General features: G+C 43.7%; 1 protein-coding gene across 1 annotated transcript in view; it reads left to right on the forward strand.

Moving 5' to 3' along the window:
• LOC139266649 (interleukin-20 receptor subunit alpha-like) overlaps window positions 1–27,513 on the forward strand; it is a 90,970-nt gene that overhangs the window by 37,129 nt on the left and 26,328 nt on the right. Inside the window, exon 2 of the mRNA XM_070884236.1 lies at window positions 18,401–18,533. Within this exon, the coding sequence (XP_070740337.1) occupies window positions 18,401–18,533 (133 nt within the window). The remainder of the gene's footprint in view (window positions 1–18,400; window positions 18,534–27,513) is intronic.

Consider the following 27,513-nt stretch of genomic DNA (forward strand, 5'->3'; position numbering starts at 1 on the left):
AGAGGCACTAGTAGGAATAATTCATCCGCCTACCTTATCAACCTCATTAAATGCATTGCTCAGCAAGACCTGAGAAAGAGGAGGAGGAGGAAATGAGACTCATCATCATCATCATAGGCAGTTCCTCAAAATCGAGGAAGACTTGCTTCCACTCTAAAAGTGAGTTCTCAGGTGGCTGTACAGTCCAATACAGGAATTACAGTCTCTGTCACAGGTGGGACAGACAGTCGTTGAAGGAAAGAGTGGCTGGAGAGTCTAGTTTGCCACACGCTCCTTCCGCTGCCTACGTTTGTTTTCTGCATGCTCTCGGCGACGAAACTCGAGGTGCTCAGCGCCCTCCTGGATGCTCTTGCTCCACTTAGGGTGGTCTGTGGCCAGAGATTCCCGGGTGTAGGTGGGGATGTTGCACTTTATCAAGGAGGCTTTGAGGGTGTCCTTGAAACATTTCATCTGTCCACCTGGGGATCGATTGCCGTGTCGGAGTTCCAAGTAGAGTGCTTGCTTTGGGAGTCTTATGTCAGGCATGCGAACAATGTGGCCCGTCCAACGGAGCTGGTCGAGTGTGGTCAGTGCTTCGATGCTGGGGATGTTGACCTGATCGAGAACTTTTTAAGAAAGGAGGGAGAGAGAAAACTAATAATTATAGACCGGTTAGCCTGACATCAGTATTGGAGAAAATGTTGGAACCAATTATTAAAGATGAAATAACAGCACATTTGGAAAACAGGATCGGTCCAAATCAGCATGAAAGGAAAATCAAGCTTGACAAATCTTCTCCAATTTTTTGAGGATGTAATTAGTAGAGTGGATAAGGGAGAACCAGTGGATGTGGTGTATTTGGACTTTCAAAAGGCTTTTGACAAGGTCTCACACAAGAGATTGGTGTGCAAAATTAAAGCACATGGTATTGGGGGTACTGTACTGATGTGGATAGAGAACTGGTTGGCAGACAGGAAGCAGAGTCGAGATAAACGGGTCCTTTTCAGAATGGTAGGCAGTGACTAGTGGGGTGCCGCAGGGCTCAGTGCTGGGACCCCAGCTATTTACAATATATATTAATGATTTGGATGAAGGAATTGAATGTAATATCTCCAAGTATGCAGATGACACTAAACTGGGTGGCGGTGTGAGCTGTGAGGTGGACGCTAAGAGGCTGCAGAGTGACTTGGATAGGTTAGGTGAATGGGCAAATGCAAGACAGATGCAGTATAATGTGGATAAATGTGAGGTTATCCACGTTGGGGGCAAAAACACGAAGGCAGAATATTATCTGAATGGCGGCAGATTAGGAAAAGGGGAGGTGCAACGAGACCTGGGTGTCATGGTACATCAGTCATTGAAAGTTGGCATGCAGGTACAGCAGGCGGTGAAGAAGGCAAATAGTATATTGGCCTTCATAGCTAGGGGATTTGAGTATAGGAGCAGGGAGGTCTTACTGCAGTTGTACAGGGCCTTGGTGAGGCCTCAGCTGGAATATTGTGTTCAGTTTTGGTCTCCTAATCTGAGGAAGGACGTTCTTGCTATTGAGAGAGTGCAGCGAAGGTTCACCAGACTGATTCCCGGGATGGCTGGACTGACATATGAGGAGGGGCTGGATTGACTGGGCCTTTATTCACTGGAGTTTCGAAGGCTGAGAGGGGATCTCATAGAAACATATAAAATTCTGACGGGACTGGACAGGTTAGATGCAGGAAGAATGTTCCCGATGTTGGGGAAGTCTAGAACCAGGGGACACAGTCTAAAGATAAGGGGTAAGCCATTTAGGACTAAGATGAGGAGAAACTTCTTCACTCAGAGAGTTGTTAACCTGTGGAATTCCCTACCACAGAGAGTTGTTGATGCCAGTTCATTGGATATATTCAAGAGGGAGTTAGACATGGCCCTTACGGCTAAAGGGATCAAGGGGTATGGAGAGAAAGCAGGAAAGGGGTACTGAGGTGAATGATCAGCCATGATCTTATTGAATGGTGGTGCAGGCTCGAAGGGCCGAATGGCCTACTCCTGCACCTATTTTCTATGTTTCTATGTTGGTGCGTCTATCCTCTCGGGATTTGCAGGATCTTGCGGAGACAGCATTGGTGTTATTTCTCCAGTGATTTGAGGTGTCTACTGTATATGACCCTCGTCTCTGAGCCATATAGGAGGGCGGGTATCACTACAGCCCTGTAGACCATAAGCTTGGTGCCAGATTTGAGGTCCTGGTCTTCGAACACTCTTACTCACCTACCAACACATTAAAGAGTACCTGCTGTATCAGCATGTCTGTAGTGTTTAGTCTTTCATTTACAATGTGAGTGAGCACAAAAACCCACATATAATGAGGTACAGTGTTAGGAGAACATAGTGTTAAATGGACTCTCTCATGACACTAAAGGGGATAAATTAAGCAGAAAATAATTTGATTCGATTCTGAGGCTTTCAAGTTCAATGACAACTGGAAAAAGCATGCCATGTCATAATCTTTCACCATTTCTCTTCCTTAGTTAATTATTAAAGTCTCGTAATCTTTAAAAGTTGGATCAATATAAACTTTCACCTGATTTAAAAGCTGCAGTTGCATGACTCTCCCCATTATTAAAAAAAACAAGTTAAGTATTCAAAATGTCGAAAAACATTTATTAGTCTAACATGTCAGTCAATATGTTGTCAATAAAGTTTGCCATGAATTATTTAACTCTTCTAGCTCAAATTTAAATCTTCATTGTTGAGCAGGGATTTGCAAGAACACAGAAGGGTTGTTACATAATAAGTGGCTTGTTAGTTCAATCAATACAGCCATAATTAGGTTTCCCCAGATACCACAGTTTAGTGTATAACACATACACTGAGCATCTTCCCACAAGAGATTGTATACTAAGTTTCTCATTGATACACAGAATATTCTATTTGAAGAAGAACAGGGGAGTTCTTCTGATGTCCTGGTCAATATTTATTCCTCAACCAACATCACTAAAACAGATCACCGAGTCATTAATTTCATTGTTATTTGTGGGACATTGCTGAGCCCAAATTAGCTGCCGTGTTTCCCTACATTACAACATTGACTACACTTTAAAAAGTAGTTAATTGACTGTGAAGAGCTTTGGGATGTTGTGAAAGGTGCTATATAAATGTAAGTTTGTTCATCGTCTGTGAAGTGCTTTCGGATGCATCATCATCATCATAGGCAGTCCCTCGGAATCGAGGAAGACTTGCTTCCACTCTTAGAATGAGCACTTAGGTGGCTGAACAGTCCAATACAAGAGCCACAGTCCCTGTCACAGGTGGGACGGACAGTCGTTGAGGGTAAGGGAGGGTGGGACAGGTTTGCCGTTCATTCCTTCTGCTGCCTGCGCTTGTTTTCTGCATGCACTCGGCGATGAGACTCGAGATGCTCAACGCCCTCCTGGATGCACTTCCTCCACTTAGGACAGACTTTGGCCAGGGACTCCCAGGTGTCGGTGGGGATGTCGCACTTTATCAGAGAGGCTTTGAGGATGTCCTTGTAACGTTTCCTCTGTCCACTTTTGGCTCGTTTGCCATGAAGGAGTTCCGAGTAGAGCGCTTGCTTTGGGAGTCTCGTGTCTGGCATGCAGACAATGTGGCCTGCCCAGCGGAGCTGATCAAGTGTGATCAGTGCTTGGGATGTTGGCCTGGTCGAGGACACTAATGTTGTTGTGTCTGTCCTACCAGCCCTGAGGCCGCGAAAGACATTAGATAAATCCATGTTCTCTTTTTTTCGATCATTGGTAGCCAAGTATGATTTCTCCAAGTGTGTCTGTGCTTCCAACAACCACCAGGTTCAAAGTTATTTGCTTTTTACTTGTGAAACTGAAAGTTGATATAAAATTTAGATGCATTGAAGCAGATTTTCCTTCTATTCAGTCTGGGAGTATTGGATTTTCTAGGCACAGCCCATAATAGAAAATCAGACAAAGAAGATCACATACCATAAGAGACCTCCTCCGAGTTTTGGTCCATTCATTTAAATTGGCAGACAATCAGACAGGCTCCGTTACTTGTGTGTGATTCTTCCTGCCCACTTTTTCTCCATGCAATGCACCCAGGTAATCCTATATATCCAGGCACAGTAACAGGAAACTGCCCTGATAAATTCTTTGCCCTTAAGTAAATTTACAAACGATATTGTATTCTGAAATATGGATTTTTTTTTTAGTGAAGGGCATGCCATACAAAATCATTGTTATGTTGTGTACAGTACTTTCTTTTATCTAATGACAGAATTCTCAGTGTTGAGCTATATAGTATATAAGGATAGATCTGTAGTTTGCTGTTGAATAATAATTAGCCGTCTCAGTGAGCTGCCAAGTTTGAGGTGGATCCCTGGGAGGTACGAAAGGAATGTGAACTCATAACCATTGTTTACATATGATGTTTTGGTTAACTCATTTCAAATGATAATCAGTATTGTGTTCTAAGAGATATCGGAGAGGTTGATATATAATCTACTAACAATGTCACGATCTTACTAAGCTGCCTATGGTGCTACGATGAAAAAAAATCGAAGTCAGTTTTTTAGATAGTTTTCTTTTATTCTTTAATTTTATTCCTTTCTGTGTCTGTGCCCAGTGCTGTCTGCAGCTTGAGGGAGTGTTTGCATAGTCTGCTCACAGGCCATCACCAATGCCCTTAGTAGCCTGCACGAGTAAATGCCAGGGACTGCCGTGGTATGACTTTTTTATTATTCATTCCTGGGATGTGGGCATCACTGGCAAGGCCAGCATTTATTGCTCATCCCTAATTGCCCTTGAAAAGGTGGTGGTGAGCTGCCTTCTTGAACCGCTGCAGTCCTTGTGGTGAAGGTACTCCACAGTGCTGTTGGGGATTCCAGGATTTTGACCCAGTGACGATGAAGGATTGGCAATATATTTCCAAGTCAGGATGGTGTGTAACTTGGAGGGGAATTTTCAGGTGATGGTATAACCATGCGCCTGCTGCCTTTGTCTTTCTAGGTGGTAGAGATCACGGGTTTTGGAGGTGCTGCCGAAGAAGCCATGGTGAGTTGCTGCAGTGCATCTTGTAGATGATACACACTGCAGTCACGGTGCGCCAGTGATGGAGGGGGTGAATGTTTAAGGGGGCAAAGTGTTTCTTTTGCCCACCAAGAACTTTGGGGGCTATTTGTTTAAGGTGGTGGATGGGGTGTCAGTCAAGTGGGCCGCTTTGTCCTGGATGGTGTCACGCTTCTTGAGTGTTGTTGGAGCTGCACTCATCCAGGCAAGTTTATCCAGGCAAGTAAACTTATCCTGACTTGTGCCTAGTAGATGGTGGAAAGGCTTTGGGGAGTCAGGAGGTGAGACACTCTCCACAGAATACCCAGCCTCTGACCTGCTCTTGTTGCCACAGAATTTATGTGGTTGGTCCAGTTAAGTTTCTGGTCAATGGTGACGCCCAGGATGTTGATGTTGGGAGATTTGGCAATGATAATATCATTGAATGTTAAGGGGCAGTGATTAGACTCTCGCTTGTTGGAGATGGTCATTGTGTGGCGCGAATGTTTCTTGCCACTTATTAGCCCAAGCCTGAATGTCGTCCAGGTCTTGCTGCATGCAGGCATGGTCTGCTTCATTACCTGAGGAGTTTCGAATGGAACTGAACACTACAATCATCAGCGAACATCCCCACTTCTGGCCTTATGATGGAGGGAAAGTCATTGATGAAGCAGCTGAAGATGATTGGACTTGGGACACTGCCCTGCAGCGATGTCCTGGGGCATGAAATAATTGACTTCCAACAACCACAGCCATCTTCCTTCGTGTTCGGTATGACTTTAGCCAGTGGAGAATTTTGCCCCGATTACCATTGACTTCAGTTTTACTAGGGCTCTTTGATGCCACACTCGGTCAAATGCTGCCTTGATGTCAAGGGCAGTCACTCTCCCCTCAACTCTGGAATTCAGCTCTTTTGTCCATTTTTGGACCTGGGCTGTAATTAGATTTGGAGCCAAGTGGTCCTGGCAGAACCCAAACTGAGCATCAGTGAGCAGGATATTGGTGAGTAAGTGCCACTTGATAGCACTGTCGACGACACCTTCCATTACTCATTAGGAGAAGGCAGCCAAGTTCATGGCACCATGGGTGGCTCTGCTGCACAGGAGGGCAGGAAAAAGAGTGGGAGAGCTATAGTGGTAGGGGATTCTATTGTAAGGGGAATAGATAGGCGTTTCTGTGGCTGCAAGCGAGACTCCAGGATGGTATGTTGCCTCCCTGGTGCAAGGGTCATAGAAACATAGAAAATAGGTGCAGGAGTAGGCCATTCGGCCCTTCTAGCCTGCACCGCCATTCAATGAGTTCATGGCTGAACATTCAACTTCAGTACCCCATTCCTGCTTTCTCGCCATACCCCTTGATCCCCCTAGTAGTAAGGACCTCATCTAACTCCTTTTTGAATATATTTAGTGAATTGGCCTCAACAACTTTCTGTGGTAGAGAATTCCACAGGTTCACCACTCTCTGGGTGAAGAAGTTCCTCCGCATCTCGGTCCTAAATGGCTTACCCCTTATCCTTAGACTGTGACCTCTGGTTCTGGACTTCCCCAACATTGGGAACATTCTTCCTGCATCTAACCTGTCTAACCCCGTCAGAATTTTAAATGTTTCTATGAGGTCCCCTCTCAATCTTCTGAACTCCAGTGAATACAAGCCCAGTTGATCCAGTCTTTCTTGATATGTCAGTCCCGCCATCCCGGGAATCAGTCTGGTGAACCTTCGCTGCACTCCCTCAATAGCAAGAATGTCCTTCCTCAGGTTAGGAGACCAAAACTGTACACAATACTCCAGGTGTGGCCTCACCAATGCCCTGTACAACTGTAGCAACACCTCCCTGCCCCTGTACTCAAATCCCCTTGCTATGAAGGCCAACATGCCATTTGCTTTCTTAACCGTCTGCTGTACCTGTATGCCAACCTTCAATGACTGATGTACCACGACACCCAGGTCTCTTTGCACCTCCCCTTTTCCTAATCTGTCATCATTCAGATAATAGTCTGTCTCTCTGTTTTTACCACCAAAGTGGATAACCTCACATTTATCCACATTATACTTCATCTGCCATGCATTTGCCCACTCACCTAACCTATCCAAGTCGCTCTGCAGCCTCACAGCATCCTCCTCGCAGCTCTCACTGCCACCCAACTTAGTGTCATCCGCAAATTTGGAGATACTACATTTAATCCCCTCATCTAAATCATTAATGTACAGTGTAAACAGCTGGGGCCCCAGCACAGAACCTTGCGGTACCCCACTAGTCACTGCCTGCCATTCTGAAAAGTACCCATTTACTCCTACTCTTTGCTTCCTGTCTGACAACCAGTTCTCAATCCATGTCAGCACACTACCCCCAATCCCATGTGCTCTAACTTTGCACATCAATCTCTTGTGTGGGACCTTGTCGAACGCCTTCTGAAAGTCCAAATATACCACATCAACTGGTTCTCCCTTGTCCACTCTACTGGAAACATCCTCAAAAAATTCCAGAAGATTTGTCAAGCATGATTTCCCTTTCACAAATCCATTCTGACTTGGACCTATCATGTCACCTCTTTCCAAATGAACTGCTATGACATCCTTAATAATTGATTCCATCATTTTACCCACTACCGATGTCAGGCTGACCGGTCTATAATTCCCTGTTTTCTCTCTCCCTCCTTTTTTAAAAAGTGGGGTTACATTGGCTACCCTCCACTCCATAGGAACTGATCCAGAGTCAATGGAATGTTGGAAAATGACTGTTAATGCATCCACTATTTCCAAGGCCACCTCCTTAAGTACTCTGGGATGCAGTCCATCAGGCCCTGAGGATTTATCGGCCTTCAATCCCATCAATTTCCCCAACACAATTTCCCAGCTAATAAGGATTTCCCTCAGTTCCTCCTCCTTACTAGACCCCCCGACCCCTTTTATAACCGGAAGGTTGTTTGTGTTCTCCTTCGTGAATACCGAACCAAAGTACTTGTTCAATTGGTCCGTCATTTCTTTGTTTCCCGTTATGACTTCCCCTGATTCTGACTGCAGGGGACCTACGTTTGTCTTTACTAACCTTTTTCTCTTTACATATCTATAGAAAGTTTTGCAATCCGTCTTAATGTTCCCTGCAAGCTTCTTCTCATACTCCATTTTCCCTGCCCTAATCAAACCCTTTGTCCTCCTCTGCTGAGTTCTAAATTTCTCCCAGTCCCCAGGTTCGCTGCTATTTCTGGCCAATTTGTCTGCCACTTCCTTGGCTTTAATACTATCCCTGATTTCCCTTGATAGCCACGGTTGAGCCACCTTCCCTTTTTTATTTTTATGCCAGACAGGAATGTACAGTTGTTGTAGTTCATCCATGCGGTCTCTAAATGTCTGCCATTGCCCATCCACAGTCAACCCCTTAAGTATCATTCGCCAATCCATCCCAGCCAATTCACGCCTCATACCTTCAAAGTTACCCTTCTTTAAGTTCTAGACCATGATCTCTGAATTAACTGTTTCATTCTCCATCCTAATGCAGAATTCCACCATATTATGGTCACTCTTTCGCAAGGGGCCTCGCACAACGAGATTGCTAATTAATCCTCTCTCATTACATAACACCCAGTCTAAGATGGCCTCCCCCCTAGTTGGTTCCTCGACATACTGGTCTAAAAAAACCATCCCTTATGCACTCCAGGAAATCCTCCTCCACCGTATTGCTTCCAGTTTGGTTAACCCAATCTATGTGCATATTAAAGTCACCCATTATAACTGCTGCACCTTTATTGCATGCACCCCTAATTTCCTGTTTGATGCCCTCCCGAACATCACTACTACTGTTTGGAGGTCTGTACACAACTCCCACTAATGTTTTTTGCCCTTTGGTATTCTGCAGCTCTACCCATATAGATTCCACATCATCCAAGCTAATGTCTTTCCTAACTATTGCCTTAATCTCCTCCTTAACCAGCAATGCTACCCCATCTCCTTTTCCTTTTATTCTATCCTTCCTGAATGTTGAATACCCCTGGATGTTGAGTTCCCAGCCCTGATCATCCTGGAGCCACGTCTCCGTAATCCCAATCACATCATATTTGTTAACATCTATTTGCACAGTTAATTCATCCACCTTATTGCGGATACTCCTTGCATTAAGACACAAAGCCTTCAGGCTTGTTTTTTTAACACCCTCTGTCCTTTTAGAATTTTGCTGTACAATGGTCCTTTTTGTTCTTTGCCTTGGGTTTCTCTGCCCTCCACTTTTCCTCATCTCCTTTCTGTCTTTTGCTTTTGCCTCCTTTTTGTTTCCTTCTATCTCCCTGCATTGATTCCCATCCCCCTGCCATATTAGTTTAACTCCTCCCCAACAGCACTAGCAAACACTCCCCCGAGGACATTGGTTCCGATTCTGCCCAGGTGCAGACCGTCTGGATTGTACTGGTCCCACCTCCCCCAGAACCGGTTCCAATGCCCCAGGAATTTGAATCCCTCCCTGCTGCACCATTGCTCAAGCCACGTATTCATCTGAGCTATCCTGCGATTCCTACTCTGACTATCACGTGGCACTGGTAGCAATCCCGAGATTACTACTTTTGAGGTCCTACTTTTTAATTTAGCTCCTAGCTCCTTAAATTCATTTCGTAGGACCTCATCCCTTTTTTTTTTTTTACCTATGTCGTTGGTACCAACGTGCACCACGACAACTGGCTGTTCTCCCTCCCTTTTTTGAATGTCCTGCACCCGCTCCGAGACATCCTTGACCCTTGCACCAGGGAGGCAACATACCATCCTGGAGTCTTGGTTGCGGCCGCAGAAACGCCTATCTATTCCCCTTACAATTGAATCCCCTATCACTATCGCTCCCCCACTCTTTTTCCTGCCCTCCTGTGCAACAGAGCCACCCACGGTGCCATGAACTTGGCTGCTGCTGCCCTCTCCTGATGAGTCATCCCCCTCAACAGTACTCAAAGCAGGGTCAAGGATGTCTCGGAGCGCTGCAGGGCATTCTGGAGGGGGAGGGTGAACAGCCAGTTGTCATGGTGCAAATGAGTACCAACAATATAGGTAAAAAACAGGATGAGGTCCTACAGGCTGAATTTAGGGAGCTAGGAGTTAAATTAAAAGGTAGGAACTCAAAGGTAGTAATCTCAGGATTGCTACCAGTGCCACATGCTAGTCAGAGTAGAAATAGCAGGAGAGTTAAGATGAATATGTGGCTTGAGGAATGGTGCAAGAGGGAGGGATTCAAATTCCTGGGACGTTGGAACCGGTTCTGGGGGAGGTGGGACCAGTACAAACCGGATGGTCTGCACCTGGGCAGGACAGGAACCGATGTTCTGGGGGAGTGTTTTCTAGTGCTGTTGGGGAGGGTTTAAACTAATATGGCAGGGGGATGGGAATCTATGCAGGGAGACAGAGGGAAGTAAAATGGGGGCAGAAGCAAAAGGTAGAAAGGAGATAAGTAAAAGAGTAGGGCAGAGAAATCAAAAGCAAAAGTCAAAAAGGGCCACATTACAACATAATTCTAATAGGACAAAGAGTGTTAAAATAAGCTTAAAAGGCTCTTGTGTCTCAATGCGAGGAGTATTCATAATAAGGTGGATGAATTAACTCCGCACACAGATGTTAACGGATATGATGTAATTGGGATTACGGAGACATGGCTCTAGGGTGACCAAGGCTGGGAACTCAACATCCAGGGGTATTCAATATTCAGGAAGGATAGACAGAAAGGAAAAGGAGGTGGGGTAGCGATGCTGGTTAAAGAGGAGATTAACGCAATAGTAAGGAAGGACATTAGCTCGGATGATGTGGAATCTTGTATGGGTAGAGCTGCGGAACACCAAAGGGCAGAAAACGCTAGTGGGCGTTGTGTACAGACCACCAAACAGTTGTAGTGAGGTTGGGGATGGCATCAAACAGGAAATTAGGGATGCATGTAATAAAGGTACAGCAGTTATCATGGATGACTTTAATCTACATATAGATTGGGCTAACCAAACTGGTAGCAATACGGTGGAGGATTTCTTGGAGTGTATAAGGGATGGTTTTCTAGACCAATATGTCGAGGAATCAACTAGAGAGCTGGCCATCCTAGACTGGGTGTTATGTAATGAGAGAGGATTAATTAGCAATCTTGTTGTGCGAGGCCCCTTGAAGAAGAGTGACCATAATATGGTAGAATTCTTCATTAAGGTGGAGAGTGACAAAGTTAAGTCAGAGACTAGGGTCCTGAACTTAAGGAAAGTAACCTCGATGGTATGAGACGTAAATTGGCTAGGCTAGACTGGCGAATGATACTTAAAGGGTTGACGGTGGATAGGCAATGGCAGACATTTAAAGATCACATGGATGAACTTCAGCAATTGTATATCCCTGTCTGGCGTAAAAATAAAATGGGGAAGGTGACTCAACCGTGGTTAACAAGAGAAATTAGGGATAGTGTTAAATCCAAGGAAGAGGCATATAAATTGTCCAGAAAAAGCAGCAAACTTGAGGACTGGGAGAACTTTAGAATTCAGCAGAGGACAAAAGGTTGAATTAGGAGGGGGAAAATAGAGGATGAGAGTAAGCTTGCAGGGAACATTAAAAACTGACTGCAAAAGCATCTATAGAAATGTGAAGAGAAAAAGATTAGTGAAGACACATGTAGGTCCTTTGCAGTCAGAATCAGGTGAATTTATAATGGGAAACAAAGAAATGGCAGACCAATTGAACAAATACTTTGGTTCTGTCTTCACTAAGGAAGACACAAACAACCTTCTGGAAATACTAGGGGACTGAGGGCCTAGCGAGAAGGAAGAACTGAAGGAATTCCTTTTTAGTCAGGAAATTGTGTTGGGGAAATTGATGGGATTGAAGGCCGATAAATCCCCAGGGCCTGATAGGCTGCATCCCAGAGTACTTAAGGAAGTGGCCCTAGAAATAGTGGATGCATTGGCGGTCATTTTCCAATATTCTATAGACTCTGGATCAGTTCCTATAGACTGGAGGGTAGCTAATGTAACCCCACTTTTTAAAAAAGGAGGGAGAGAGATAACAGGGAATTATAGACCGGTTACCCTGACATTAAAGATGTAGTAGCAGCGCATTTGGAAAGCAGTCACAGGATCGGTCCAAGTCAGCATGGATTTATGAAAGGGAAATCATGCTTGACAAATCTTCTAGAATTTTTTGAGGATGTAACTAGTAGAGTGGACAATGGAGAACCAGTGGATGTGGTGTATTTGGACTTTCAAAAGGCTTTCGACAAGGTCCCATACAAGAGATTAGTGTGCAAAATTAAGGCACATGGGATTTGGGGTAATGTATTGATGTGGATAGAGAACTGGTTGGCAGACAGGAAGCAAAGAGTGGGGATAAACGGGTCCTTTTCAGAATGACAGGCAGTGACTAGTGGGGTACTGCAAGGTTCAGTGCTGGGACCCCAGCTATTTACAATATATATTAATGATTTAGACGATGGAATTGAACGTAATATCTCCAAGTTTGCAAATGACACTAAGCTGGGTGGCAGTGTGAGCTGTGAGGAGAATGCTAAGAGGCTACAGGGTGACTTGGACAGGTTAGATGAGTGGGCAAATGCATGGCAGATGCAGTATAATGTAGATAAATGTGAGGTTATTCACTTTGGTGGCAAAAACAGGAAGGCAGAATATTATCTGAATGGTGACAGATTAGGAAAAGGGGAGGTGCAACGAGACCTGGGTGTCATGGTACATCAGTCATTGAAAGTTGCCATGCAGGTACAGCAGGCGGTGAAGAAGGCAAATGATTTGTTGGCCTTCATAGCGAGAGGAATTGAGTATAGGAGCAGGGAGGTCTTACTGCAGTTGTACAGGGCCTTGGTGAGGCCACACCTTGAATATTGTGTGCAGTTTTGGTCCCCTAATCTGAGAAAGAATATTCTTGCTATTGAGGGAGTGCAGCAAAGGTTCACCAGACCGATTCCCAGGATGGTCATATGAAGAAAGACTGGATTGACTAGGCTTATATTCACTGGAATTTAGAAGAATGAGAGGAGATCTCATAGAAACGTATAAAATTCTGACGGGATTGGACAGGTTAGATGCAGGAAGAATGTTTCCGATGTTTGGGAAGTCCAGAACCAGGGGTCACAGACTAAGGATAAGGGATAAGCCATTTAGAACCAAGATGAGGAAAAACTTCTTCACTCAGAGAATTGTGAACCTGTGGAATTCTCTACCACAGAAAGTTGTTGAAGCCAGTTCATTAGATATATTCAAAAGGGAGTTAGATGTGGCCCTTACAGCTAAAGTGATCAAGGGGTATGGAGTGAAAGCAGGAATGGGGTACTGAAGTTGTATGATCAGCCATGATCATATTGAATGGCGGTGCCAGCTCGAAGGGCTGACTGGCCTACTCCTGCACCTATTTTCTATGTTTCTATGTTTACTGATGATTGAGAGTAGACTGATGGGGCGGTAATTGGCCAGATTGGATTTGTCCTGCTGTTTGTGGACCGGACATACCTGGGCAGTTTTCCACATTGTCAGGTAGATGCCAGTGTTTTAGCTGTACTGGAACAGCTTGGCTAGAGGCACGGCTAGTTCTGGGACTCATGTCTTCAGCACGACAGCCGGGTTGTTGTTGGAGCCCATAGCCTTTGCTGTATCCAATGCGCTCAGCCATTTCTTGATGTCAAGTGGAGTGAATCGAATTGGCTGAAGACTGGTTTCTGTGATGGTGGGACCACACGAGGAGGCCGAGATGGTTCATCCACTCGGCACTTCTGGCTGAAGATGGTTGCAAACGCTTCAGCACTGTCTTTTGTACTCGCGTGCTGTGCTCCGCCATCATTGTGGATGGGATATTCATGGAGCCTCCTGATCCGTTGATTGTGGGATCGCTTGGCTCTGTCTATAGCATGGTGCTTTTGCTGTTTAGCCTGCATGTAGTCCTGTGTTGCAGCTTCCCTAGGTTGGCACCTCATGTTTAGGTACGTCTGGTGCTGCTCCTGGCATGCTCTTCACTCCTCATTGAACCAGGATTGGTCCCTTGACTTGATGGTAATGGTAGAGCGAGGGATAAGCCGGGCCATGAGGTTACAGATTGTGGTGGAATACAGTTCTGCTGCTGCGGATGACCCACGACCTTTTCCTCACTTCCCCTCTTGCCAGCTGGGAATTGCCTAACCTTGGTTCCAATGCCACCCTACTCAACACTGCTTAGATTGGAAGCCGAGCTTTCTCAACTATGCACCTGTCCCTGTGCCATGAGCACATCAAACCGTATAATAATAAAAAACACAACGTGGGTAACTTTCAACTTGCTGCTTGAGCGTAAAACTGATATTACGGGTCGGGCAGTGGTGATTGAAAAGCCTGAGTTTTCTTTCGATAATCGCAATGCCGGTTTTACACTCTAGCAATAAGGTGAAAATGACCCTCCATTGTACTGCTTGCACTGCAGCAGATTTACTTATTCACTGCCATCCTTAGCATTTCATGACATTGTTGGTTTAGTAGCATATCTGGTAAGAGACAATTGGGTGCCTGACCACCTTCTCTCATGCACTGAACAGCACTGGAATGTCTCGATGAAGAAGCAAACCAAAGTGAAAATTCTCCAGAGTCATTTTTATTTGTATTAGTTCTGCTTTCAATATACTCTTCTCCTTCCATAGTTCCATAGGTACCCACTTTTCTCCAATACTTCACCCAAGTGTCCATTCTCCATCTGTGAGCCCAAAACAACATTTAAAAGGGCGCTTCTGTCATTAACAAAAGTGTGTATTTATCGTTTGTAAACACAAAATGTGATACAGTAGTATCACTTGCACATAACATCTTTGTGACAATAGTAGCACTCAGCACTTCTGTCAGCCCCTCCATTCCGCCCCCCCCCCCTTCCCACTGCTAAAAACACACATAATGACAATACCTCTTTTTATATGGTAGCTGAAAACAAAACAAAAAATGGAGCATGAGATCCAACTTTCAAATAGAGAGAGACATGGTTTCAGCATCTCTGACAGCCCACCAGAACCACAATTAACATACTGTGCTGATGTGACAGAAACCACTGTATGCAGCAAAAACTAAGAGGGATGGAAAATTTCTAACCATCATGAACTGAGAAACCACATAGGTTTCCTAAAAGATATGTTACATAAGTTACTGTGTTTGCTTATCAAAATCTTAGCCTGTTGAGCATCCCATATTAGCCCTTTGACAAGACAGACGAGATTTCAATTTTCTTTTATGCGCTAACGTGTTCTCACTAAATTCCAGTCTGTTTTTTCTTAACATAGTCAGAAAGCCATTTAAAATGGACAGGTACTGACTTAACTGCTAAACAGAGCAAACAGAGAAAATTAAACCAGTTATTCAAAGAATGGAACATAGTGTTTATTCTGTGCCTTCTAAACAGATGAAATCAGGAGAATTTTTTTTACACAGAGGGTTATGAGGCTCTAGAATGAACAACCACAGTTGCTGATTGAAGAAGAGGCCGCATCAACATTTAAGAATAGGTTAGGTAAACATAGAAAATAGGAGCAGTAGTAGACCATTCAAAATGATCATCCCTGTGGTACCCCACTAGTCACTGCCCACCACCCCGAAAAAGACCTGTTTATTACTACTCTCTTTCCTGTCAGTTAACCAATTTTCAATCCATGCCAGTATAATACACCCAATCCTATGTGCTTTAATTTTTCACACTTATCTCTTATGTGGGACTTTATCAAAGGCCTTCTGAAAATCCAAATACACTACATCCACTGGTTCTCTCTTATCTATTCTCAGTTACATCGTCAAAAAACTCCAATAGGTTTGTCAAACACGATTTTCCTTTTAGAAATCCATGTTGACTTTGTCTAATCCCATTGATATTATCTAAGTGTCCCATTATCACATCCTTTATAATAGACTCTAGCATTTTCCCTAATACTGATGTTAGGCTAACCGTAGTTCATTTTCTCACTCCCTCCTTTTTTAAATAGTGGGGTTACATTTGCCACCCTCCAATTTGCAGGAACTGTTCCATAATCTATAGAATTTTGGAAGATGACAACCAATGCAGCCATTATTTCCATGGCTACCTCTTTTAGTACTCTGGGATGCAGATTATCAGGCCCTGGAGATTTGTCAGCTTTCAGTCCCATTAGTTTCTCCAGCACTATTTTATTACTAATAATCATTTCCTTTAATTCCTCTTGCTCACTAGACTCTTGGTTCCTTAGCATTTCTGGCACGTTATTTGTGTACTCTTCCGTGAAGATGGAACCAAAGTATTTATTTAATTGTTCTGCTATTTCCTTGTTCCCCTTATAAATTCTCCCATTTCTGACTGTAAAGGACCTACATTTGTCTTCACTAATCTTTTTCTTTTTACATACATGTAGAAACTTTTGCAATAGGTTTTTATGTTCCTTGCAAGTTTACTCTCATACTCTATTTTTCCCCTTTTAATCAATCTCTTGGTCTTTTTTTGCTGAATTCTAAACTGCTCCCAATCCTCAGGCTTGCTACCTTTTCTGGCAACTTTGTATAACTCCTCTTTGGATCTAATACTATCCTTAATTTCTTTTGTTAGCCATGGTTGGATCACTTTTCTTTTTGTGTTTTTGCACCAGAAAGGAATGTATAACTGTTGCAATTCATGTATTCGTTCCTTAAATGTTAGCTATTGCCTATCCACCATCATACCTTTTAATGAATCTTCCCAATCTATCATAGCCAATTCATTTCTCATACTTTCATAGTTTCCTTTATTTAGATTTAGGACCCTAGTTTCAGTTTGGACTACTTCACTTTCCATCTTAATAAAGAATTCAATCATGTTATGGTCACTCTTCCCTAAAGGACCTTGCACAACAAGACTATTAATTAACCCCTTCTCATTGCACAATACCCAATCTAGGATAGCCTGTTCCCTACTAGGCTCCTCAATGTACTCATCTAAAAAACCATCTCGTACACACTCCAGGAATTCATCCACCACAGTATTATTACTAATTTGGTTTGGCCAGTCTGTATGTAGATTAAAATCATTAACAATTATTGTAGTACCCTTGTTACATGCATCTCTAATTTCCTGTTTGATACCATCCCCTACATTACCACGACTGTTTAGAGGCCTATAGATAACTCCCACCTATGTTTTCTGTCCCTTGGTGCTCCTTAGCTCCACCCAGACTGACTTTACATCTTGATTTTCTGAGCTTTCTCACTATTGCTCTGATTTCATCCTTTACTAACAATGCCGCACCACCCGCTTTTCCTTTTTGCTTGTCCTTCCTAAATATCGAATATCCTTGGATATTCAGTTCCCAACCCTGTCACCCTGCAACCATGTCTCCATAATTGCAACTATATCGTATCCATTTACATCAATTTGAGCTGTTAATTTGTCTACCTTATTATGGATACTTTGTGCATTCAGATATAGTGCTTTTAGATTTGTCTTTTTAACATTATTTGACATCTTAACATTATTTTGTACTATAGCCCTATTTGTCTTAGTGTTATTTTTTCTTACCCGGCACCTATTTGTTAGTGCACTCTTTCTTTTGTTTGTATGCTCTGTCTCTTCCTGACATAATCTGGTTATCCTTACCACAATCACTTTCCTGCGTTGCTTCCTTTTTCTTTTCTTTTTAGCATTCTAGATTTCTCTCCACTGGGACCCTCCTTTCCTCCTCTTTCCCCCCCCCCCCCCCGCCCTTATTTAGTTTAAAGCCCTGTCTGATAGGAGGTTGAAGGAAAAGGGAATAAAGGAATATGGGATTAGGACTACTGCTTGTGTAGAGGATAAGCACCAACATAGACTGGTTGTTGTCACCTGGAATATTGTGTTCAGTTTGGCCTCCTAATCTGAGGAAGGACGTTCTTGCTATTGAGGGAGTGCAGCGAAGGTTCACCAGACTGATTCCTGGGATGGCTGGACTGACATATGAGGAGAGACTGGATCAACTGGGCCTGTATTCACTGGAGTTTAGAAGGATGAGAGGGGATCTCATAGAAACATATAAGATTCTGACGGGACTGGACAGGTTAGATTGGAAAGAATGTTCCCAATGTTGAGGAAGTCCAGAACCAGGGGACACAGTCTTAGGATAAGAGGAAGGCCATTTAGGACTGAGGTGAGGAGAAACATCTTCACTCAAAGTTGTTAACCTGTGGAATTCCCTACTGCAGAGAGTTGTTGATGCCAGTTCATTGGGTATATTCAAGAGGGAGTTAGATATGCCCCTTACAGCTAAGGGGATCAAGGGGTATGGAGAGAAAGCAGGAAAGGGGTACTGAGAGAATGATCAGCCATGATCTTATTGAATGGTGGTGCAGGCTCGAAGGGCCGAATGGCCTACTCCTGCACTTATTTTCTATGTTTCTGTGTTGATAATTCTTGTGTAATTTTATCTGGCACATCTCATTTGCCAACCTACTGTATAAATTCTAATAGTGCTGCTTTTTGTTTTTTTTCAGGGATTCCCAGGGCAACCACATTACCTGCACCGAGCAATGTGCATTTCTTGTCAACCAACATGCAAAACGTTCTGCATTGGGAACTGCTCGGAGAAAAAGGATGCAAGATACTGTCCAGCGTGCAGTATAAAGTGTAATTACTGATCTTATTCTCTGCTGCAATATTGTTGTTTATATCTTGATTACATGCTGTCACTTCCAAAGTGAAAACATGCATAACTACAAGGGAATATTTAACAGTATACAAAACCTTCCTGCCTAAGAGCATTTTGGCCTGTTTTTAATATCTGTTCCCAGCACAGTTGATAGGAGAGTTAAGGCCCCTGTTCCCCCACCACTCCCCCCACCATACCAACACACAACTATTTGATCCTCAGGATTCAATGCCAAATACTAGGAGTCATAAATATAAAATAGTCACTACTAACTCCAATAGGGAATTCAGGAGTAACTTCTTTACCCAGTGAGTGGTTAAAATGTGGAACTCACTACCACAAAGAGTAGTTGAGGCGAATAGCATTTAAAGGGAAGCTTGATAAACACCTGAGAGGAAGGAATAGAAGGTTATGCTAATAGGGTTAGATGAAGAAGGGTAGGCGGAGGCTCGTGTGGAGCATAAACACTGGCATAGACCTGTTGGACCAAATGGTCTGTTTCTGTGCCTATAATTCTATGTAAGTTGAGAGACGGTTCCTATACACACACATACAAAAATACTCACACCCAAGAGTTTCCAATGGAGACTTATATCAAAAAAGGTTCCAGCAATTTTTGAAAGTTCCCCAATAACATTAAAAAGAGCAATTTCCTACAAAATACTAGATAGGGATAGTTAAAAAAATCATAATTTTTTACAATTTTACTGTTGTGGTTATCAAGGTCTATAATGGAAAACAGAATACTTTTGCAAAATAATGCTTCCTTAATTCCATGCCAACAATATGCTTTGATTCCACCCTTAGAAAACCGATTATATTCCCCTTCGAGTGTGACATTACCATTTCCCACATTAGGCATCCTTGTAGCCCCTAATTCTGTCTGTCAAGTTGTGAGTTGTTTCATCAGTAACTGATTGAGACTCTACAGGCTCATTTTGCATAGACAGCTTCCTCACAGCCAACATAGAGAGGAGACATTCATCTCATCAGACTGGGCTGATTTAAATGTCGCTTTTAGAGATGAAAGGACAGTGTGCGCCACTCATCCCTTCCCATTCTTTCTTTTTTACAAGAAATGTTTCCTGGATCAGTGAGAAATATTGTGTAGGAAAACATAAAACATGACTTTTGTACAATCACAGGAAACCTTTCTACTTCATGCAGGGATTTAAAAAGGTAATGAGAGTGGCTGAAAAAGTGAGAACTATTTTAACTCAGTTACCCATGAGACTGAATTCAGTGATCTCATTCAGAAATGTGATTATTTATTTAATCACAGTGTATGTGATCCCTGCAATGTATTCATACTGTCTATCCATTCATTACAATGGCCATTTCAACAACTGAGTGATTTATGTTGAGTTGCCTTGACCTATTCCATTGTATACAAATTCATCTCTGAAACCTACATTTTTAACTTCAGAAGGGTGAGAAAGTAACCATAAACAGTAGCATTCACAATTAGCCACTTTAATTGTGTCGCTACTCTTTTATTCTGCGCTTAGAAAGCAGAACTGGAAACATGTGACTGCAGTGAAAAAAAGTTATGTGCTAGATTGTGACAGAGGCTACTGCACTGAGTAAGACTTTTATGTGAAAAGACACGAAGAGGTAAACCGCATGTTTGCAGGTGCAGCTTCTCATCAGATTTTTATCTGAGTAACCTCATATCACAGGCTGAGGCTGCACACATAGCAAGTGTCCCACTTTATAATGATTTATTGTTAAGGTGTTTATTCATCTGTGCATTAATTTGCTTCCGAAGCTGAATTATCCCTTCGAGAACGATCTATTTAATTGTCTCAGAACAGTTTCATAATCTCGCAATGAATACACCGTGTGCACATGAACTTTTAGACAAGCAACCATTAAATGGATTATTAGAGTAAAGAATATCTTGTGAAAGAAAGCATGTTACAGATTTATGTTCAATGCTGAAGAAAATATTATTCTGCTTCTGTAAAACACATTATCCAAAGTGTGCCCATTTTTTCCATTATGATTGGAGGGTATGTGTATTAGAAAATATTAAACCACATCAGATGACACAATTTCACTGAAATATTTGTGAATTCACGGGCATGACATCACAGTGAAGATGGCTGCACAATGAGCAAATCAATATAGAGTAGACTTAAAATTAATACAGTATATCATTTGTTTATTGAGGTACTGCTAAGTTAAGAACCTAGACCCATAGTGCAGGGTATGATAAAGAGTAGAGTAAATAAAGAAGTAATGATTGGGGGATGCTAAGCTGGGGCTTTAAAAGTATGGTTGAAAAGCTGAATTGATGGAAGGAAGAAGGTCCATATTTGTGAGGTCTTGGGAAAGAATGAGTTAAAAGTAGAAGACAGCGCTATAAATCAGCTTAGTTTCATTAATGTACATCTGTGCTATAAATTGAAATATATATTGAGGGGCCATGAGATATAATCTATATCATGGTAGTGACAGTAACTCATTCATAGCCCCATTGCTCATGTCACCTACTCATCTTGTCACAAGACTTCTAGACATTGATCCTCTACATAAGTCGTTCGGGATCGCAAGCAATTTTGGATGAAGAAGACCTTTCATTCCATTTCACCTCATACTTTCAGAATACTAACCCTGTCATCTTCATGTTACAGCATTTGGCTTTTTCTTAAATGAGTCCAAGGTCTTGGCTTCAGACTGCCTTTCCAGCAACCCATTCCAACTTTTGTTCACACTCTCCCTCCAATCATATATTTTTTTTTTAATGAACGGAACATTTTGGGCAACTTGTGAAGAAATTCTTCTGATGTCTGACTTAAATTTGGCTTTTACAACCATGAACTTATAGCCTCTTCTCATGCTGCTCTCTTGTCTCTGAAAATACTGTTTCTGGTTTTCTTTCTTTATCCATTTAAGTATCATGTATATCTCTATAAGATTCCCTCTGAGACATTTCTTTTCAATAATGAAGAACCCTAGTTTGTGATGTTCTTCTTAGTTCTTCACTCTGATACTGGGGATCATCTTCAATTCTCTCCTCTGCACTGTAGGGCCTGGCTATTTCCCATATATCTGAGATCAACGGTAATTGAAAGCCAGGTGCAGCCTGAGTCGTCATCATACTCCCTCAGAATCAAGGAAGACTTGCTTCCACTCTTAGCATGAGTTCTTAAGTGGCTGTACAGTCCAATACGAGAACCACAGTCTCTGTCACAGGTGGAACAGACAGTGGCTGAAGGGAAGGGTGGGCGGGGAGCCTGGTTTGCCGTATGCTCCTTCCCCTGCCTGCGCTTGATTTCTGCATTCTTTCATTGACGATACTCGAGGAGCTCAGTGCCCTCCCGGATGCACTTCCTCCACTTAAGGCAGTCTTTGGCCAGGGACTCCCAGGTGTCAGTGGGGATGTCGCACTTTATCAGGGAGGCTTTGAGGGTGTCCTTGTAACGTTTCCGCTGCCCACCTTTGGCTCATTTGCCGTGGACGAGTTCCAAGTAGAGCGCTTGCTTTGAGAGTCTCGTGTCCGGCATGCGAACTATGTGGCTTGCCCAGCGGAGCTGATTAAGTGTGGTCAAGGATGCTAATGTTGGTGCGTATGTCCTCCCAGGGGATTTGTAGGATCTTGCAGAGATATCGTTGGTAGTATTTCTCCAGCGACTTGAGGTGTCTTCTGTACATGGTCTACGTCTCTGAGCCATACAAGAGGACGGGTATTACTACGACCCCTGTAGACCATAAGTTTGGTGACAGTTTTGAGGACCTGGTCTTCAAACACACTTTTCCTCAGGCGGCCGAAGGCTGCACTGGCGCACTGGAGGCGGTGTTGGATCTCGTCGTCAATGCCTGCTCTTGTTGATAGGAGGCTCCCGAGATAAGAGAAGTGGTCCATGTTGTCCAGGGCCACATCGTGGATCTTGATGTCTGGGGGGCAGTGCTATGCGGCGAGGACAGGCTGGTGGAGGACCTTTGTCTTACTGATGTTTAGCGTAAGGCCCATGCTTTTGTACGCCTCAGTAAATACGTCGACTATATTCTGGAGTTCAGCCTCTGTGTGTGCACAGACGCAGGCGTCATCCGCGTACTGTAGCTCGACGACAGAGGTTGGAGTGGACTTGGACGTGGCCTGGAGACGGCAAAGGTTGAACAGCTTCCCACTGGTTCTGTAGTTTAGTTCCACTCCAGCAGGGAACTTGTCAACTGTGAGGTGGAGCATGGCAGCGAGGAAGATTGAGAAGAGGGTTGGAGCGATGACGCAGCCCTGCTTGACCCCAGTCCAGACGTAGATTGGGTCTGTACTGGATCCGTTGGTAAGGATCACGGCCTGCATGTCGTCATGGAGCAGGCGGAGGATGGTGACGTACTTTTGGGACATCCGAAACGGAGGAGGACACTCCATACACCCTCGCGGTTGACAGTGTCAAAGGCCTTTGTAAGGTCAAAGGCGGCCATGTATAAGGGCTGGTGCTGTTCCCTGCATTTTTTCTGCAGCTGTCGCGCTGCAAAGATCATGTCCGTTGTGCCCCGGAGGGGACAAAATCCGCACTGTGACTCCGGGAGGAGCTCCTCGGCCACTGGGAGAAGACTGTTGAGGAGGATTCTAGCGACGACTTTCCCAGTGGCTGATAGCAGGGAGATTCCTCTGTAGTTGCCGTAGTCAGACTTGTCCTCTTTTTTTAAAGATGGTCACGATCACTACATCTCTAAGATCTCCCGGCATGCTCTCCTCCCTCCAGATGAGCGAGATGAGGTCATGTATTCGCGCCAGCAGTGCCTCTCCGCCATACTTCAGTGTCTCAGCAGGGATTCCATCCGCTCCCGTAGCCTTGTTTTTTAGCTGTCTTATGGCTTTTTCTACCTCGTGCAGTGTTGGGGTTTCACTGATGTGGTAGTGGGGAGCATGCTGTGGAATGGAGTTGAGAACACTCGAGTCAAAGGCAGAGTCTCGATTGAAGAGATCTTCGAAGTGCTCCTTCCAGCGGGCCCTGACTTCTTCGGTGTCCTTGATGAGCGTTTCCCCGTTGTTGGCCAGCAGCAGGGTGGGGCCTTGAGTGTTTGGACATTAGGTGCCCTTGGCGATCCTGGCATGCCTTGGTGACCCCGAGACACAGAATGCCCACAGTGCTTGGTCTGCCCTCCAGGCCTCCATAACCAGTGCCTGCAAAGAGACAATCGTTTACCCAACCAGGAAACACAGGACTGGTTTGATGAGAATGATCAGGAGATTCAAGAGCTAATAGATTGCAAGCGCAGGGCATTTCTGAGCCTTAACCAACAACCCAACTCTGAAACAGCCTGGGTAGGGCAGCACTGTAGAGCTTCATAGAAACATAGAAAATAAGTGCAGGAGTAGGCCATTCAGCCCTTTGAGCCTGCACCACCATTCAATAAGATCATGGCTGATCATTCCCTCACTACCCCTTTCTTGTTTTCTCTCCATACCCCTTGATCCCCTTAGCCGTAAGGGCCATATCTAACTCCCTCTTGAATATTCCAGTGAACTGGCATTAACAACTCTCTGCGGCAGGGAATTCCACAGGTTAACAACTCTCTGAGTGAAGAAGTTTCTCCTCATCTCAGTCCTAAATGGCTTACCCCTTATCCTAAGACTGTGTCCCCTGATTTTGGACTTCCTCAACATCGGGAACATTCTACCCGCATCTAACCTGTCCCGTCCCATCAGAATCTTATATGTTTCTATGAGATCCCCTCTCATCCTTCTCAACTCCAATATATAAAGGCCCAGTTGATTCAGTCTCTCCTCCATATGTCAGTCCAGCCATCCCGGGAATCAGTCTCGTGAACCTTTGCTGCACTCCCTCAATAGCAAGAATGTCCTTCCTCAGATTAGGAGACCAAAACTGAACACAATATTCCAGCTGAGGCCTCACCAAGGCCCTGTACAACTGCAGTAAGACCTCCCTGCTCCTATATTCAAATCTACTAGCTATGAAGGCCAACATACCATTTGCCTTCTTCACCGCCTGCTGTACCTGTATGCCAACTTTCAATGACTGATGAACCATAACACCCAGGTCTCGTTGCACCTCCCCTTTTCCTAATCTGCCGCCATTCAGATAATAATCTGGCTTCGCGTTTTTGCCCCCAAAGTGGATAATCTCACATTAATCCACATTATACTGCATCTGCCATGCATTTGCCCACTCACCTAACCTGTCCAGGTCACCCTGCAGCTTCTTAGCGTCCCCCTTACAGCTCACACCGCCATCCAGTTTAGTGTCAACTGCAAACTTGGAGATATTACACTCAATTCCTTCATCCAAATCATTGATGTATATTGTAAAGAGCTGGGGTCCCAGCACTGAGCCCTGCGGCACTCCACTAGTCACTGCCTGCCATTCTGAAAAGGACCCGTTTATCCCGACTCTCTGCTTCCTGTCTGCCAACCAGTTTTCTATCCACGTCTGTATATGACCCCCAATACCATGTGCTTTGATTTTGCACACCAATCTCTTGTGTGGGACCTTGTCAAAAGCCTTTTGAAAGTCCAAATACACCACATCCACTGGTTCTCCCTTATCCACTCTACTGGTTACATCATCAAAAAATTACAGAAGATTTGTCAAGCATAATTTCCCTTTCATAAATCCATGCTGACTTGGACTGATCCTGTCATTGCTTTCCAAATGCGCTGCTATTTCACCTGTAATAATTGATTCCAACATTTTCCCCACTACTGATGTCAGGCTAACCGGTCTATAATTACCCGCTTTCTCGCTCCCTCCCTTTTTAAAAAGTGGTGTTACATTAGCTACCCTCCAGTCCATAGGAACTGATCCAGAGTCGATAGACTGTTGGAAAATGATCACCAATGCATCCACTATTTCTAGGGCCATTTCCTTAAGTACTCTGGGATGCAGCCTATTAGGCCCTGAGGATTTATCGGCCTTCAATCCCATCCATTTCCCTAACACAATTTCCTGACTAATAAGGATATCCTTCAGTTCCTCCTTCTCACTAGACCCTCGGTCCCCTAGTACTTCTGGAAGGTTATTTGTCTTTTTTCTTGAAGACAGAACCAAAGTATTTGTTCAATTGGTCTGCCATTTCTTTGTTCCCCATTATAAATTCACCTGAATCCGACTGCAAGGGACCTAAATTTGTCTTCACTAATCTTTTTCTCTTCACATATCTATAGAAACTTTTGCAGTCAGTTTTTATGTTCCTGGCAAGCTTCTTCTCGTATTCTATTTTCCCCCCTCTTAATTAAACCCTTTGTCCTCCTCTGCTGAATTCTAAATTTCTCCCAGTCCTCAGGTTTGTTGCTTTTCCTGGCCAATTTATATGCCTCTTCCTTGGATGTAACACTATATCCTTAATTTCCCTTGTTAGCCACGGTTGAACCACCTTTCCCGTTTTATTTTTACGCCAGACAGGGTGTACAATTGCTGAAGTTCATCCATGTGATCTTTAAATGTTTGCCATTGCCTATCCACCATCAATCCTTTAAGTATCATTTGCCAGTCTATTCTAGCCAATTCACGCCTCAAATCATCGAAGTTACCTTTCCTTAAGTTCAGGACCCTAGTTTCTGAATTAACTGTGTCACTCTCCATCTTAATAAAGAATTCTACCATGTTATGGTCACTCTTCCCCAAGGGGCCTCGCACAACAAGATTGCTAATTAGTCCTTTCTCATGACACATCACCCAGTCTAGGATGGCCAGCTCCCTAGTTGGTTCCTCGACATATTGGTCTAGAAAACCATTCCTAATACACTCCAGGAAATCCTCCTCCACTGCACTGCTACCAGTTTGATTAGCCCAATCAATATGTAGATTAAAGTCGCACATGATAACTGCTGTACCTTTTATTGTACACATCCCTAATTTCTTGTTTGATGCCGTCTCCAACCTTACTACTACTGTTTCGTGGTCTGTACACAACTCCCACTTGCGTTTTCTGCCCTTTGGTATTCCGCAGCTCTACCCATACCGATTCCACATCATCCAAGCTAATGTCCTTTCTTACTATTGCATTAATTTCCTCTTTAACCAGCAATGCCACCCCGCCTCCTTTTCCTTTCTATCTATCCTTCCTAAATGTTGTATACCCTTGGATATTGAGTTCCCAGCCTTGGTCACCCTGGAGCCATGTCTCCGTGATGCCAATTACATCACCCGTTAACTGCTATCTGCGCAGTTAATTCATCCACCTTATTCCGAATACTCCTCGCATTGAGGCACAGAGCTTTCAGGCTTGTCTTTCTAACACACTTTGCCCCTTTAGAATTTTGCTGTAATGTGGCCCTTTTTGCTTTTTGCCTTAGGTTTCTCTGCCCTCCACTTTTACTTTTCTTCTTTCTATCTTTTGCTTCTACCCCCATTCTACTTCCTTGTGTCTCCCTGCATAGGTTCACATCCCCCTGCCATATTAGTTTAACTTCTCCCCAACAGCACGAGCAAACACTCTCCCTAGAACATGGCCTCTGGGGATTTGAACTCGATTGATTTGTCCTCTAACCCAGCATGCTGTTTGCATTGCTTATTGCTACTCCCACTTTTTAAACATAGTGAGTGAGAAGTCAACCAAGATATCTTTCAGCTGCCAAAATGCCGAATTTTATCCGACTGTGAAGTACATGTTCCACCTTATTGGGAGACTGATCTTTTAAAATGAATTTTGAATTCAACTTTGGAATTAAAGAATAGTATTCAGGGGTTTAAAGGATTGTAGCTAGTGGTCTACAGAGTATATATTTGTGGCAATTATTATTAGTGTTTACTGCCTTGGATGGTCAGTTCATGTAATTATCACAATTTCCTCTTAAGAACATAAGAACATAAGAAATAGGAGCAGGAGTAGGCCATTTGGCCCCTCAAGCCTGTTTCGCCATTTAATAAGATCATGGCTGATCTGATCATGGACTCAGCTCCACTTCCCTGCCCGGTCCCCATAACTCTTATTCCCTTATCACTCAAAAATCTGCCTATCTCACCTTAAATATATTCAATGACCCAG

This window comes from Pristiophorus japonicus, chromosome 7, assembly GCF_044704955.1.
Source record: "Pristiophorus japonicus isolate sPriJap1 chromosome 7, sPriJap1.hap1, whole genome shotgun sequence".
Classification (NCBI taxonomy): domain Eukaryota; kingdom Metazoa; phylum Chordata; class Chondrichthyes; family Pristiophoridae; genus Pristiophorus; species Pristiophorus japonicus.